This window comes from Anas acuta, chromosome 6 (assembly GCF_963932015.1).
Source record: "Anas acuta chromosome 6, bAnaAcu1.1, whole genome shotgun sequence".
In the NCBI taxonomy this organism is placed as follows: domain Eukaryota; kingdom Metazoa; phylum Chordata; class Aves; order Anseriformes; family Anatidae; genus Anas; species Anas acuta.
This window is the reverse complement of record NC_088984.1, coordinates 13,561,795-13,579,441: the sequence shown is the minus strand read 5'-3', so window position 1 is coordinate 13,579,441 and position 17,647 is coordinate 13,561,795. Positions and strand designations below refer to the sequence as shown.

General features: G+C 42.0%; 1 protein-coding gene across 6 annotated transcripts in view; it reads right to left on the bottom strand.

Annotated features, from left to right (window-relative positions):
• Positions 1-17,647, bottom strand: part of RALB (RAS like proto-oncogene B) — a 43,927-nt gene continuing 26,280 nt past the window's right edge. For 2 of the 6 annotated variants that reach the window (XM_068687456.1, XM_068687453.1), the window contains exons 2-5: positions 7,524-7,680; positions 5,985-6,193; positions 3,424-3,601; positions 1-1,900 (exon numbers count right to left, since the gene is read on the bottom strand). In XM_068687456.1, coding sequence (XP_068543557.1) covers positions 1,781-1,900; positions 3,424-3,601; positions 5,985-6,193; positions 7,524-7,637 — 621 coding nt within the window. In that variant the 5' untranslated portion in view covers positions 7,638-7,680 and the 3' untranslated portion in view covers positions 1-1,780. Of the gene's footprint in view, positions 1,901-3,423; positions 3,602-5,984; positions 6,194-7,523; positions 7,681-17,014; positions 17,195-17,647 lie in introns of those variants that run through there. The other 4 variants (XM_068687454.1, XM_068687452.1, XM_068687455.1 and 1 more) reach the window with 3 other exon arrangements.

Genomic DNA, 17,647 nt, shown 5'->3' with positions numbered 1-17,647 from the left:
GAAGATTACAGCACCTTTTATTTAGTACATTTTCCCCAATCCAATGAGTTGCCTGACATGTTAGACTAATTATGGAAGACGATGAGTTTGTGATAAGTCCCTGTAAAACCTCAGACCAGAAGTTCTGATATCTAACAGTTTTCCTCCACAGTTCAGACACTGAATGCACAAGAGCAATCTAGTACATGTTAAAAATGTTTTCCATCTTCAAATTACAGTATGAAGTACAGAACAGTATTTACCACTCTTTTACCTCAAGAAAAAAATATTTGTTAATTTAGTGCTGCAGTGTGCTTCATTGAACAACCACATAGCATTATCCTTTCACCAAGGGTGTTTTAAGCATCTAGTTAAAAAGCAAGGTACAGTCACTACTTTTCAAGTCTGTCTACTCCTTCAAAATGGAAGATATCCATAATTCATTGAGAGACTCTACAAACAGAAGAGACAGTTACTTTCTACAACAGTGACAGAAGTATTTTTTTTGGCAACTGCACTTGATTTAAACTGCATCAGAAAACACAGTTCAGTCAGCTGACAAGAGAACCTGCTAAGAAATGACTTCTCTTCCATTTTTAGGCCGTTTTTTGTTGACTAAAACATGACCACCATTGCATAACTGACAGCAAAACTCAACATGCATCTCCATGTGCTAGGTTGCTGTGCATCAGAAACAGTACATATAAAATTAAGTGAGTAACAGATGTGGCAACTGCTTAACTCCATTTGCTTTCTGCAACCGTGCAAATAATCACTGAGAGGTAGCATGTATGCCTCACCTACTCCAACTCATGACTGTGTTGTGACCCACCCTTACTCGAGGTCTGTTTTCAATAAGACATGGAATGGATGCAGATGTTCCCACTTTTCCATCATGATCGTGGATTTAATATAAACAAAACACGTGAACACTGATTTTCACTGTTCCAGTACTAAGGGGAATGATGACCAATGTAGAATGAGTGCAATCGTGTCTAGCCACAAAACATGGAAGAAACCCAGGACATTTCTAGGAGACTGTGACAACACTATTCCTTTTGAAGAAAGGCTTGAGTCATTTTCTCACCCCATACCACTAATTTAAGGATGAGAAGACGGACCAGCGGGGAATGCATCTGACCAGTATTTAAATATCATAGTTTTTATTACCTAAATAAGTCTGAAGTGAGTCCATAGGCTTGATTCATGAATGCTGTATTGACTAAACAGAATATGGAAGAAACTTTGTTTTGAGTTGACTCAAGTGTCAGTTGCTATTTAAGTGGAGTGTAGGAAGGAAACAAGCAGATTTCAGCATAAGAAATCAGTGACCACTGACAGAAGATGGAGACTCAAACTCTTACCAGTTGTCATCTGGCTTTTCTGCCGTTTGCAACATCAAGTAGGGCAACAGTGAAAAATTGTTTGAACCTGAACAGCTGCGTTTCTTAAGGCCAGTAGAGGTTCAAGAGAAACATTCTGAGAGACATTAAAGTAAACCAGGAAGTTAATACGAAAAGAACTTTGTATAACCACACAGAATGATTGTAGTTCTGAAATTCAGCATGTTTCTAGTTCTGAAAGACACTAGGAAGACAGAGCCCATTTCAGTCTACATAGGCATAGGTTTTGTTGGATACCAGAAATGGTTTCAAAGTTCTGTTTTCACATTTTGAAGGTATGATATGCAAAGCAAGAGATAAGGGAGTCAATACAGACTTCCTTTCATGAATCCAGCCCTATATCCTTAGTGGTATCTTATCCATGCCACCTGTAGATAGATATTTACAGTTCCCAAGCATCACAGTAAGCAGCATCTTTCTTTAAAGCTTTTCTTGTTCTTGCCACTTTTCTTGCCATTCTTGTCTTTGTTTTCAGACATTTTCTTTGCTCTGATTTCTCGCATTAAATCAAAGAATACCTAAGGGGGGAAAATAAAGAAAGATTAATCAAGTTCTGTCACCTGAAGGCAGAGAGTTGCTACCCAATACAGTAGCCCATAAAAGATGTAGTACAACACAGTATCTAACAGCAGAATTGAATCTAGACATATACCCCAGTGACAGACTCAACAGCAAAATTGTACTATCTGAAGCAGCAGCAAAGAAGCAAGACTGTTCTATAATTCTATCTTAACTGGCTCCCAAATCATTCAGCAGCCCTGTTTTAAGAGCTTTTTATTGAATGTTGTTCTTGCACAAAAGTAGCATTCAGAGCTCATGATATTTGTGTGTGCCCTACAAACATTTCCAGACAAATCACTTGCATTAGCCAAAGTATTTAGTTCAGTTCTTTCCATGTAGTTATACAAGCACATACACCGCTGCATAATATACATAATATAACCTGTGTATCACGTAAGCTACCCAGGAGCTAGGAGAGGTCTGTAACACCATGCTAGTGTGATCTAGACATACAACTATATTTCTGTTAATATCCAGTAGTCTGACTTTCTAGTAACAGCACATGTTAAAGAATGCTTTTTGACCAAGTTTAAGTTATGGTATGTCCTTTATAAGGAAGACATCTGAAGAGTTGTCTCAATCCCTTTGTCTCTTAAAGAGTCTGTCTCTAAATACACCATTTTAATAAACAATGAGATAATAGAAGCTTTTTATTTATGTAAGTTGTGGACCAACAATATTTCTATTAGCAAGCTAACAAACTGTCAACAACACCTTCACCCTTGGAGTTTAGCTAGCTGCCAACATCCTTTGGCCAAGCAGAAAGCTGCTTACAAGTTGTAATCTTGAAACAAACACAGAATACCAAACTATCATCAGAGTCCTTAGGGGCCCAACAGTAAATTTCCAGTTATCTTCTGTGGACTAGTAAAGTCCACAGTGAAGAAAAAGGACACCATCTTCAAGAACCCCCCTAACTACATATCATGAAGAGGTTTGAAACTATTTTTCCTACTAGGTGAACACTCAATAGTCTTAACTCATCTCTCATCCAGAATACCCCAACAATGCTTAATTAAGAAACAAGCTGCAGACACATGTCATGATTATCCTAGACCAGGGTGTACAAGTCAAAAAAGGTCAGGGACGCTGCAGGAAGAGTTCCTGTCAATTCAGAGCAGTCTTGGCAAAACACGAGAATCAAGCTTTACCATTAGCCACACCGCACAGCTTTGTAAGGAAGCGGGGGGGAAGAGTTTATAAGCACCTATAGCTAATAGACCTGGTTGGAAAGCTGGTTCAAGTACCAACACTTAAAACAAGGCAGTAGTATTACCTTGTACTGGCCTCTAGCTAGTCTGAGCTATGTATTTACTTCTACGTACATATTCTAGTAAATTAGTTCATTTCTAATAACCTATGCTTTCAGAGATTCAGCTGTGGATTTGCTTTTGTTCCAGCCAGAATTAAGAATTCATCACTCAGCTATTAAACAACCCATATCAATCTAACTCTAGCAGAAGCAAGTAATTTGTCTTACCTTATCTACATTTGCTCTAGTTTTGGCAGAAGTCTCCACGTACTGCACACCCCATTCCTCTGCCTTACTTCTAGCCTCTTCTACAGGCACTTGTCTGCGCTCTTCCAAATCAGATTTGTTTCCTACTACCAGTAAAGGGATTTTATCCTCTTCGGCCTTCACACGCAGGATCTGTTCCCTAATGCACCAGGTATTCAAAAATAAAAACGTGTTAGTGGCAGCAACAAAAACACCTACCCTTTACACAGTGGATCATGTGGCCTGCACATTATTTGGTGTTTACAACAGTACTTAAGTCATTCCCAACAGTTGAACATGCACTTTATATTATTCCAAGTTTAATATACTAACGCCACAGGCTTTACACTAAACAAATCCTCACATTTTCAGGAAGGCTGTTATTCCTTTTTGCTGGAAATTTTGCTACCCAGGGTCTAAAAGAGAAGTTGTGTGGTAGAAAACAACTCACAACAGGAGTTCACAACCGAACGAGGAAAAAAGTGCAAGTACAATATTTGCCAAATTTCAGTAAGCATTCAGCCACTGCCCTCAGGTTCCAATCTGCATCCCACCTCAATACAGGTCCAGGTAACATCAAAGCTTTGCCAAAACAGTAGGTTGAGAACATCATGAGTAGCTGGCAAGGATATTATTCTTAATGGCTACTTAAGCCTTGCACAAAGGAGAAAGTTGATTAATAATACCGAACTAAAGGGCTAGCATATCTTTCAAACAAAGCCATCTAGAAAAAAGTGAACCATCAGAATTAACCTTGCTATCCTGTTTCATCCAAAAAGGACCTATCAGCATCTGGGAAAGGACACAGAGCAATGCTGCATGTCCATCTCAAAGCCTGTGCTGTTACTGGAATAAAACACACTGAGACCAGACTGATGTGTTGCTGTCCATCTAGGATTCTGGAAGAACTGTACCAGTGTGTACTTATTTTTAGACTATTTTTAGTTTTTAGTTATTTTCTTCCTGAAGAATAGTTTTTCAAGCAGCCAATTCTTACATATCAGCTTAATAAATAATGAAATTAGTTAAATGGAGTATTTAGTTTTCTTCTAAACCATTGAAAAGTAGAGGATTCTCCAGCTCAGACCTTCCAGGTCCTTCTTGTTCACCTTGAGGGCCAGCACTGCCTTTTTATTGTTTTGACATTCTGGAATCTTGAACCAACACATGGTTAACCTAGTTAAAGAAGTCTTACAAAAAACAGACTGCCAAGATAAGCACTCCTTCTCATCCAAAGCCTTAAGCCTTGGGTTTACCCTTACATTTCAGTTAAGCACACAAGCCAAGAGGCAGGCTAGGTACTTCCAGGAAGTTTCTAATTTTCTGTTTTTGAATGGTATCTGACTTTTTCTCTGTCTGTCACTAAGACGAGTCTAGCCTGAACACTCAGTTTCAAATCCTACAACACTTTAACTGCTTTGCGCCTTTAAGTAATCCTAACAGAGTATATCAAGCAGAACAGCTCTAGCGTGTTCCCTATGACCATCACCTTTGTAAAGCCTAGCAAAAGTCAAAGTATGTGATGTATGAACAACATTTTTGTACCTTTTAGGAGATTATGCAGTCCACTATTACTGTTGGAACTGTATAATACATTAAGAACCTGGACTAAAAATCCTAGAGTGCAAGGAGAATTTGCTATAGCTTTAAAAAAAATGTCTACCTTGCTTAGCACCAGCACTTACATTTCCAATTATCTGTTAATCTTGCATCACTAAAACAAAATTAACATAAACCAGACTGATAAAGAGCTTTTCATCTGGCAAAGAATTCCTAACATGTTCCCTGTGTTGTGGCAAGTTTTACTTCAAGTTGCACAGATGTCTTAGGGAATCTCTGGATTATCTCTTGCTAATAGCTGTTGCCTCAATGTAGAAGAGCCAGAACGCTTGCCCTGAAGAACCTAGATACATGAGCTCTGAGACCAGAACACTGGATTAAAACCTGTTTTTCTTTTACACTACACAAGTGGTTTCTGTGCTCAGTCTGGTGCTGATTTTTGCATTAGAACTACTAATCCTGAGAACAAAAATGGAAGCATTTACTACCACTGTGCGTCTTTCTAGGAATACGTCTGCCTACAATAGTTCTGCTTGGCTGCCAACCCTTGTTTGGCATCAATCCATACCTGAGAGTGGAGTCTAATCCTTCCTTTCCTTAGAGCACCTGCTTCTAGCAGTAAGCAACAGAGTCTGAAACCTGGCCAAAAGGCAGACTTAATTCCAGAAGTACTGCTCTAAGATAATTAAACTCCACATCCACAAAGACTGAAAATTGGCTTGAATACATACATTTTTAGGAGTCCAAGAATCTGTTATTTGTCTGAAGTTGCTGCTGGCATAATGTACTCACAAGTTGAAGGTATGAAGACAACTATAGCCAGAGGCTAGGTACAGTGGTTTTAGTTACCAGTTACTGAGAGCACAACGATTGTATTGCCACTTTTATTGACCAAATGATAAAGGGTAAAGGACAAAGGACTGTAGGTTTTAAAAGCAGTTGTCAGAGGAGTATCCCCCCCACCTGGAAGAGGAATTGCTTACCGAAACTCTGCTGTTGCTGTGAAGGATTCATGTTCTGTTATTGAGAAGACAAGAAGAAATCCTTCCCCACTGCGAAAATAGTTGTCTCTGATGGCTGCATAATCCTCCTGTCCTGCTGTATCCAGAATGTCTATCTGAACTTCTTCACCATCCAGAACTACTTTCTTTCTGTAGCTGTCAGCCTTGGTAGGTTCATAGTCTTCTACAAACTGAAGGAGATGAGAAGGATTAGTGTTTAGTATTACTGTCACATGGTCTCAATATTTGTTCGTGACTACTCTGTCATTTTGGTGACACCTGAAGTCCTGAAAGCCTTTTCATAATTCAGTCAGATACAAAGTTCCACTGTCTTTTTTTTTTCTAGTTTTACTATAAAAAGCAATTGATTTAAGTACTTAATACATCTAAGAGCCGGCCCACCTAGTCAAGAGAAATGATCTTGATAAATAAAATTATTGAATTTCAGCACAATTTAAGGGTCAATGATGCAGAATAAGCTATCAGCTTATAAACTGGTTGCATTATCTAGATCTCCTACTTCAAGAATAAAATATTTCTGAGTGCATTTCACTTGACTGTATAGCTAACCAAAGCTTCAGTAGGTGTAGATGACAGCATCCAACTGTTGAACATGAAAAGCTGCTCTATAATTATACAGTCATGTAGTTTAGAATATAATACTGATTGGACCCACAAAGCCACTGAGTTAAATTTGTGGTTCTGTGCTAACAGCACAGGTTCACCATAGGTTCCTTACGTTTCCAATTCCTTTTTCTCAACCTTGAAGCACAACAAAAGGCTGCACCATGACCCTGAGATCAGGCTGACTGGGTTTCTCTAATGACCATGCTAGAAGAGGTACAAGCAGGAAGTTCACACCCTTGAGCTGGCATCACCACAGACTTCTTTATGCCAAACTCAAGCCAGAGACCAGTCTCCAGCAAGCCAGCTGATGCCCTGGGTTATCTCAGTGTAGGTACCACAACAGTGCCTATACCATCTCTCCCCATAGATTAAGCCTGTTCAGATACTCACATTGCTACAGTATGATTGGACAGCCTGCAAATAAATTCTAACTCCTGAATTACAGGGTCAGGCACTCATTCACATACGAATCTGGACTATCTGATCTAGCTTCCTGTATATCACTACTGAAGAACTCATTCTCTAAGCACGCTTACTTCTCCATCTGGCTCAGAGTAAGCCAGAATGCTTATTTTTGACTTCAACCTTAACTGGCCTAAAAGAAACAGCAACAAAATTAGTTTCAAAGGCAATTGCTAGCTACCTCTGCAAACACTCAGACAAGCCAGTTCACATTCTGCATGTCTTCAAAAGACTTTTTTCCCCTCCTTGAAAAGCATCAATTTTGTCACCCTTGGTCCCCAGAGGTTATCCTTTGTCTATTCCTATGTTCTACTTTGGCCACTCAAGTCACTAGGCCTTTTGCTACTTACATTTAGTCTCCCTGACCAACTACAAAAGTTTAGTGAGATGTATTCATTTGTGCTTTAAAGAAGGTGAACTGAAACTACTTACCTCATCATACATGAACTGGAGAGTGAGTGCAGATTTGCCCACACCTCCACTGCCAACCATAATTACTTTATGGAGTGCCAAGGAACTCTGGTTCTTGCTCTTGCTGGCAGCCATTGTCTTGTTTGCCACAGAAGTGCCAGGCAACTAATTAGATCTGCTGACAGAAAAAAGCAACAGTGACCATCCATGACATCAGTGGCACCACAGCAGCACACAGGGGAGGCATCGCATTACTGTGGAAAGACCAGATTAAAACCTTGCCCAGCAAGCCTGAAGAATAGGCTATCAATGCACTGGGAAGCAAGTCAAGTCACTGGTATCTTAACGACAAATAGAAACGCAGTACCAGAACAGTGTCTTCTCTGCAACAAGAAGACCATTAATAGAAGTGCCGAAGGTTTCTCACAGCAGCTACTAGCTGAACAAGCTGCTCTCATTTGTAAACCCATCCTATGCAATTGCCACCTACAGATGTTTCCAAAGAAGGAGACCACGCTTCCACTGACAGGAAATTAAATGTTTTTGTAGTTCTTGTTACAAGGCTTTACACCTTTCCAAAGTATTTCTTTAATGTTGATGCAGCTTAGTTTCAGCCTACTAACAGAGCTATACCTTAGATCTGCTTATGAGAAGAAAAAACTTTTGATCTCTTCTCTACGTAGGCTAATAAAAAAAGCAGAGATTCACAGTAAGTTCTGGCAGGAACAAATTGCAAGAGCTTCCAAAAGAAAGTCTTATGAGATGGCATTAGCATTTATTTCATGCAATTCCTACCTTTTGATGCTGCCGTTTGCTTTTGAGAAAATTCTACTTTCCTGCAAGAAATTCTCCTGTACCTATTCCTCTCAAGATGTTGCAAAACCATAAAGAGTAAGCTTCAATAAATAAGTACTTGTTAAAAAGCCTTTGTTTGTTATGTGCCATGCAAACTAAGTGCTTAGGAGCAGTAATATTTTTTTTTTAAGAGGTCTCTAGCACTTAAGAGTAGCTGGACACAGCAGTTGGGATGGAGAAACACAAGCATCAGCTGCCACACTGATTAGCACAGAGCTGCAGCTCTGTAAGAACAGCCCACTGGGAACAAAAGCAGAAGTAATTGATATTAAAAAATGATGTGTCACCAGTCACGATCCCCACACTGAGGGGAAAAAAAGGGATGTGTACTTCAGACACATGACTGCTATAATGGAAGTGTGAGGATAGCAACACTCGTGTCCTCACAGCAGGACAGCTCAGGGACCCAAATATTCACATAATGGCTGAGTGCTGTAGAAAGAACAGCAAAGCCATTCAGGGAACATTACTATGGAAAGTGACTACACCAGCCTTGATTTGTATGTGTCCATTATTCCAGAAACACAAGACTTACCTATGAACAGGCATACCAGGGGTCTCAAGTTAGTCTAGACTAATAATTCTAGAAGACGCTGCAACCACCGTGCCATGCCGTCAAGTTCTACCGGATGGAAACACGAGGCCTACAGCATCAGTCACATGAAGCACTATATTGCAAAAACCCTCAGGATAACTAGCTGTCCTAAACAAAACCAGCTAGGGACTGAAGGGTTGTTAACCTACAAGCACTGTAGGATTACAGAGGCTGGGAAGGACCTCTGGGCATTGCCAGTTCCCAACAGTTCCCTCAGAACAGCTGGCTCCATTCACACGTGCTGCGTTTGGGGACTGGCAATTCTACCACCCTCCTGGCAACCCATCCTGGTATACACCAATTGTCAAGGCCTCCCCCCCTTGTCACGACTTTGTTCTGAAAAGCAACACCTCAAACCAAGTTTTCATTGTCTAGTGCAGGCCGTGCCAGAGCAAACAACCCAACAATGGAGGAGCACCCTCAGGACAGCACTTTCAAGCAATCGAGTTCCTGCATTTCTCCATGCAGAGTATTTTACTCTATGCGTTTGTCACAGATGACTAACTTGCAGTGCAACAAGCGTTTATTTCAGGGTGAACACCAGCAAGTGAAAACATGCATTTTCCTGCAGTAAACTTTTGTTATACAGCAGCCCCCTCACCCAGGACATTCCTTAATACACAAGCCAAGGGTACAGCAATGGGATCCGACAACTTTTCACAGATTCTTCTTGTTCAGCACACACAGTTTGCATTTAGGACAGCGAATTCAGACATTATCCCAGAGGTTCCAAGCCAAGAGAAGGCTGCATATGTGATTTTAGCTCTTATATCTGAGAGAAAGCAGATGAGGATACAGCTCCCTGGCAGGCAAGCATGGAAAACCCCAAGAAAGCCCAGCATACAGCATCTGACCTCCAGAAGTTACAGCAGTAAAGCTTTTTTCTTCACTTATAGTCCACTTATGCTGTACAGACAATAAAGTCGGATTCAACTTGCCTCAACATAGACACCCAAGGCATAAAAGCTACAGACTGATCACACAGTGAGATTATTTAGGGTAACAGCACAGCATGCTCTTAGAGGAATTTTGTCCCATTTCAAGTGTAGTCTGGCTTTGACAGTGGTGGACAGGCTGCTTTCTGGAAAAGCCAAAAGATCCCCAGCCACTTACCAGTGCAATTGGGACTTTTTAAACCTCTGAGAAGCACACTAAGGTTGCTGCATTAGCTAGTGAGGTTTTCAAGTTCACATTTTTTCTGTTGACACAAACTTAATGGCGCTGCATATGAAGTTGCCACACCAAGCAGTAGAAAGCCACAAGACAATGGGATTCCTAATCTTGCACTGTGATACACAACTATAATAGAAAGATTTACTACCAGCCCAAAGAGAAGAGAGCAAGTTTCCCAATATGCCAATTGGGATACCACATCTTTACCTGGCCACATCACGGGAACAGCTCCCTTCCACCATCCAGTTTCTCTCTCTGCCCAGTTTGCATTTCACACATTCAGAGACTCACTAGAAAGAACATTTTAGATCCTTCCTTTCCCATCCCAACTCAATGGGCATTGGAGAATGCAGGGTCAGCCTTCATTTACAGCATTACCCAACTACTAAGCAAAGTTAGAGCTACAGGCTGGGAGATGAGTGGTTGGAGAGCTGCCAGGCAGAGAAGAACCTGGGAGTGATGGTGGACAGTCGGCTGAATATGAGCCAGCAGTGTGCTCAGGTGGCGAAGAAGGCCAACGGCATCCTGGCTTGTATCAGAAATAGTGTGACCAGCAGGGCTAGGGAGGTGATCGTCCCCCTGTACTCGGCTCTGGTGAGGCCGCACCTCTAGTACTGTGTTCAGTTTTGGGCCCCTCGCTACAAGAAGGACATCGAGGTGCTTGAGCGGGTCCAAAGAAGGGCGACGAAGCTGGTGAGGGGCCTGGAGAACAAGTCCTACGAGGAGCGGCTGAGGGAGCTGGGCTTGTTCAGCCTGGAGAAGAGGAGGCTCAGGGGTGACCTTATTGCTCTGTATAAGTACATTAAAGGAGGCTGTAGAGAGGTGGGGGTTGGCCTGTTCTCCCATGTGCCTGGTGACAGGACGAGGGGGAATGGGATAAAGTTGCGCCAGGGGAGTTTTAGGTTAGATGTTAGGAAGAACTTCTTTACTGAAAGGGTTGTTAGGCACTGGAACGGGCTGCCCAGGGAGGTGGTGGAGTCACCATCCCTGGAAGTCTTCAAAAGACGTTTAGATGTAGAGCTTAGGGATATGGTTTAGTGGGGACTGTTAGTGTTAGGTTAGAGGTTGGACTCAATGATCTTGAGGTCTCTTCCAACCTAGAAATTCTGTGAAATAATATGTATAATACATAAAAGCCAAGCAGCAGCACACAATTTGACTGTTTTTAAATCTATCCCAGCTCTTGGCAGCCAAGGTATTTAACCCTCCCTGCAGAGCTACTACAAGTGCCACTCGAAACTTTCTGAGTGTCAATACTACATGAACCCTCTGACACAGGGGTCGTGAAACATGGGAGTCTACTCAGGACCATCCCTACATCGCATCACCTCAGTGAACTCCCTGAAAGCGCTGGGCAAGCAGCCTGGACCCAGCTGGGCAGGGGAAGCAGAACCGAGCAAAGCGAGGCTGATGGTGCAACATCTAGAAGAATTTGTAATGAATGTAGTTGCCATTAAAACACTGCTTGATTTCCTTCAGCCCTTCACTCCAATCTGTCATTCCACCCTCAGGTGGAACACCATGCTCCACTTGGTGTGGTAAACATCACGAGCTGTAAAAATAAACCTGCTGAAAGGCTTTGGGTTTCTTCAGGATACCATTCATCCTGCTTTGAAATACAGTTCTAGAGTCTAGGCCAGAGCATGAACTTTTCAGGAAGCCTTTCATCTTTAAGAAACTAGAAGTAATTACCTGATTGATTTGCTTTAAAGGAAAAGGACTAAGAAAAGGAGTTGATAACGGGACTTGATAGTAGTTTACACAAAGCCATATACAGAGTAGAAGCTTTGTGGTACTACTGGAAGATGCTCTTTAGACCATAAAAACAAAGCCTTTATCAGACAGACTGGCCACATGAAACAACAAGAGCTACAAGTCAAGCCACAGTGGTTCCTGAAAGATTTTATTTAGACTTCTGAAGATATTACTGGCAGAATGAGGCCTGTGGCCCAGCACATTTTTGCATTCAAACTGTACCACCCCCAAAATCTAGCCTTAAGCTCATCAACCATTTCAGCCCCCTCTCATCTGACTCATAGATTGTGACTTCTCCAGGTTAACTAAGGCCTCCTACCACTGAGTAACCTGCACAATGTTGTGTCTTTCCTGGCTGGCCCCTGGGAACTGAGTACTTTAAGTGTACAAACAGCTTCATGAAGTCCAAGTTTAAACAAATTTGCTTATCTCTCTACCCTCTTCTCAGCCTAAACAGTTAAGCTCTTCCAGAACACTGCCAACACACAGGACTGGCTCACCTCATGCTGAGATTCAGAGATGACTCCTAAATAACCACCTACATTTTGAATCAGACAACACTTTCACATCCCTTATTTCATTGGCATTAAGGCTCCATGGTTGTACAGTCACTTAAAGAAAGGATACGGCACTTGTTGCTTCACAAGAAAGGAAGCACTTTTGCTAGTGCCCACCCAAACATGGAAGAAAAAAACATGAGAAACTTGCAAGTCTACTTGCTTTCCAGCAGACACTCTGCTACTACAGTAAAAAAAATTCTAGACACCTCCAAAGGCTTTAATTGGAATCGCTTCTGGTTTTTCCCATTCAGTTTGAGATATAAAAACTGAAATAGAGCTCTAAGCTCAAAATTACTGAGATCGGCCCTTGTTCTCTTACTGTGCAGCTGATATTCTTGGACATTTCTTTTCATCACTACCCCGCCACTGAAAGCAGCCATTCTTTGGATTTCAAAGTGGGATTCTAGAAACCCTTAGCCCAATAGCTTTGACAGAGCAGCTTTGTTAAACCTTTCAGATACCTACTTTTATAGGAAAATCTGGGTATTCAACCTATTAAAGACTTAAATATGATGTCATCAAAAGCAAGCACAGAAAGGACAAAGTTTTGCAACACTATTTTAGTGATCCTCATTTATCGGAATATGAATTAGGGGCTTTGGGGTGTTTGGTTCTGTGATACGCCTGCAAGAATGCAGTCACAGAAATTCCCTGGATCACAAAACTAATTAGCAATCTCACTGAGCTATGAACTGTAAGAGCTCCTCAGCTGTTCTGAGGCTATCCAGAAAATATTTAAGCACTGAAATTCTATTAGCTTTCAATGGACTGTAAACGCTCCAACTGGTAGTTCAACTATAAAAACAAGTTCACTGGAGATTAACTGGCATATTTAATGCTACTAAGAATTTTGGGATATGCATGCTAAAAATAAAGAATGCTACTCTACCTTTTTTCACAGAGCTAATATTTTCTCTTGGCACATCTCCAGTTATTGGTTCTCACACTAACCATTATGAAGTGCTCAGCACAAATTCTTCCTGTTAGGATATCTCTGTATCCTTCCCCATTTACTGCTGGGCATTTCTACCTTCTTGATCATGGCTATTGATTTTCCTGGGCCATGCTTAACCAGATCAAGGACCTCATTTGGCTTGAGATGTCTTCCAGAGCAGGTAGAGGCAGCAGTTTAACCTGCTGCAGAAAGGGGGAAGTTCCTGCCCCTGTTCACAGCGTGCTCCTTCACCATGTGCTGGTACAGCCAACACCCTGCTGCAGAGCATGGGCTGAGCCTGAGAGCAAAACCTAAGCCTGAGATTTTCTTCTGGTAATTAAGCTTTTTTTTAAACCTGTGCAAACCTATTAAGTCTTGAAGTTGCACAAGTAATAACAGACAAGAAGGTAGCAATGGATTTGGGACACTCAGTACTTTATAACAAAAGGGAAAATAAGAGTTTCTAGGGCACAGAACTAACTTTCTCCATAAACACAAGGAATATACACTGTATAGGCTGGATCCTTGGTGGAAGGAGTGGAAACTACACCTAAATGTTACAGAAAAACTACAGAATGGATACATTTACTTGGTGCACTGAAACCTACAGTTTCAATCAAAATTAAGTTACTAGTTACACCCAACAGACAGAATCTATACACATAGAAAGACATTTGTAATGGCAGCATCACCTTACATGACTCCACACATTTGCATGCAGGAAGAATGACCTTGCTATGCAGAGACTTCCAGTGTTTTTGTGAAATATGCACACCTGAAGTTATGTAGAACTTGAAGAATAGAGACACCCAGCTACGTTGCTGCTTTAATCAATCATGACATTAGCAACCTATGCAGTCTAGCTCCCTATTCTTTGCAAGAAGTTATAGCCAGGCTGAGGCAACCCCTCAGTGAGGACACTGAGGCTGTCCTCTGATCTGGGTGACCAGGTGTTCTGTAATTCAATGAGATCACTTCTTTGTGTATACAAAAAAGCGTGGTTTTGTGTATTTTGTGTATACTTAGCACATTGACCTCACCACCCTTGCAAGCCCAGCCCAGCATTGACTGAGTTTTCTGAAAAACATATTACAGCTTCAACAGCAAATCTGACAGCAGCATTTACTTGCTGATAAAATGATTGAATATGCCCTCTCATATCATTCAGTAGGTGACAATTCTAGATCATTCATTAAGAAGAATGAGTGTCTTGCATGCCAGCAGTAATCTCAAGATAATCTTGCTTACAACAATACTGTTGGCCAAGGAAACCTGGAATTAGATAATCCAAATCCTACCCAATGGTTCTAGTCTGCAGCAATGCTATCTGTTGGAACAACCCAGGCAGTCTGACTGTCAAAGGGGCAGCTGTTTAGAATAACCCTTAATGTCAGATCTATGCTGAAGCAGAACACAAACACACATATACTCCTATATCTAAGGTAATTCAGTGTCACCTTTTTAGAATTCCCCTCAAATGGAAGTAAAATGGCAACAGACTAGAAACAAGTTCTGCAGCTAACTGAAGAAAAAGGAAGGACTGCCCTTAGATAGCACTTACAAGGTGCTACACACCCCAAAACTGCTTATATCTGCATTTGACTAAAGGTTGCAAAGGTCAAAGTTAATGCTCTCATCAGGCTGATAGCAACAGATCAGGAGACCATCAGTGCATGCAGTCATCGCAACAGGACCGTTTTCAATACTGCAGTCACATGCTCACACAGCACTGCAACTCGTTTTATTTGGAGCCTGAATACAGACACTAGAATGCAAGCCTTATTTCTGCTGCTTCATTTTGGTCTTGGATCTCTTTATACAGATCTGTATAAAATCTACTACAATTATTCTATTTTTGTCTCAGACTGTTTAGGTAAGCATCTCCATTTCCCAGCTTAATAAAGCAGTGCCTGTCTTGCCCTTAGTCTTTATAAATACAAAGAGCATTCAGCCAACAAAGGGAGGAATCACAGAAGGCGGCATTAAAAGACGCTATTAGAATAAGAGGACAGTTATACGGAGCCTTTCCAATTTGCTGCCAAGCTTGGACTACGCAATGATACCAAGTTCATTCCTGCTCAAACAAAACATACAGCTCATCCCAAAATCAAGCTCATTAAGCAGAATTACAGCTACTTAGTTGTGCATAGAACTGCCTAGGTGACCAGCAGCTCGCAGCGGTACAAGTGCCACTACACCAAACGTGGTTTTGCTATTTAATTCTTGCACACTGAACGCACACCAAACAGTGGAAGCATCTGCAGGAACAGAAGCTAACGGCTGTCTCCACTGCTGTTCCACTTCATCTACCAAACCACACCATCTGAAGGTGAACTCTTCTGGGATATGATATATGAAAACAGCCTGAGCACGCTGTGGCCCTACAGTCATTAGGTGAGTCATCTCCATCCAGACTTCCTCAGAGGAAGGAGATGAACTGACAGCTTCCCCTACAGGCTTCCCTATAGATCCTGATGGAGGCCAGAAAACAGAGACAATGCAAGGGAGGGAAGACTGCCAGAACTCCAGCATGCACCAACTTCCCAGGGAAAGCACCATAAAAATCTGTTAACGAGTCAACTGTAACGCTGCTCAGTTCCTCTTCAGGCTGCTGCAGAGTCAAAGTGCAACTCATCACCCTACCAAGACACAGAGACCCACATGGCCCTGTGCCTTCAGCAAATCATCGCTATCTGGAAGCTTGAATTTCTGTCCTGATTGCAGCGTGAGTTGCAGTGGCACAAACACAGGAGGAGGAAGCAGACGGCAGAATTGCAGTTTTAGTGTCATACCTGTCCTTTTAGATTCTAGCAGCAGCCTTGTATCTTTCCTGCTTCACACGGTGCAACCTACCAGCTCTGCCACGTTACTGCACCACGCTGTCACACAGGTATGGGCCCAGGTCAGCGATGAAGTAGACAAGCACAAAGCACACCGCTCCCCTTCCCTCACTAGCAGGAGGGGAGACTCTTCTGTCTCCCAGAAGAGACAGAGGCCCACAGGTGTAACCCCCCCCCCCCGTGGGGCACGCAACGCCACCCCACAGTGGCACTCCAGGGGAAGGGTCCCTCTCCATCACAATCCCCCCAGCCTCTCACAAAGCACTCACTATTTAGACAGCTACAGTCAGTTACTAATACTCTGATTGCCTCACTGTTTCACAGATGGCACCACAGAAGCAGTTATTTTTTTTTCCAGAAAACTCTAAGACCAGCATCCCATTTTCTATGTTACTGTGCTAAGTAACCAGCAAATTGTACGTGACACCACGTGAAGTACGCTCTTTGTTCCAAAAAGACAAAGCATTACCTGAAATGGAAATCTTAAGACACCAACACCACTACAGCTAAAAAGTAGTTGTAGGGATGTACCTGGCCAGACTGCTCCTGGTACTTGCAGGAAGCTGGCAGGTCTGGTATTAATGCCTGGAAGACATCTCAGACATGCTACAGACAAGACTGACCTACCACCTACTGCTCTTAGCCTAGCAATAATTTGCTAGGAAACCTGGTAAGTCTTCTACAAGCATGAAGACTGAATTAATAGCATTAATTGGTATTGCTGTGGTAGATTTGTCACTGTGGTGGCAACTGCCTAGTGGCCTAACTACTTGCAGTGAGTTAAGGACAGCATTTCTCACCTTAGTCAATGAGGCTCATTCATACCAGATAAGTGACACTACAGGAGAGTTGTACAACAGCTTCAACTCCTGTAATTGACTTGCAAAACGTATTCCAACCTTGCTTCCTTTGAAAGCTCCTCTGTGCAGGAGCATGCTCTTCTTCAATACACAGCACACACCAGGTCTGCCAAAGCACTGCTGAGAGATAATGACATGTTTCAGATGTTAATCTAATACTGATTTTTAATCAGACCTCTAGGAACGTAACAGATACCTCAGACAAGTCAAATTCTCAACTTATGCAATGCCTTTAGTAGGTTCACTTTGAATTCCAGTGTGCTAACTTCAAATGCTCTATCAGTATGAGGTTACAAAATGGTTTCAGTCATTACTTCAGTGGATTACCTGCAGCTGTACTATCCACAAGGAAGTTGCCGCTACTATTGATCCAATAAATTCCTGCCAACACTAATTCAGCCTTGAGCTTGCACAGAGTTGCAGGGTTTAATTCTTCTGCTCTCGGCAGCATTACTAAGCCAGGTTTCCTTCCCCACCCTGATCCTTAGCTGTTGGAGCTAACCCCCCTGTTCTTGCAAATGCAGCACACGGCAGCAGACAGGCTACCACCGAGGCTGTTACCACCGCTCAGAG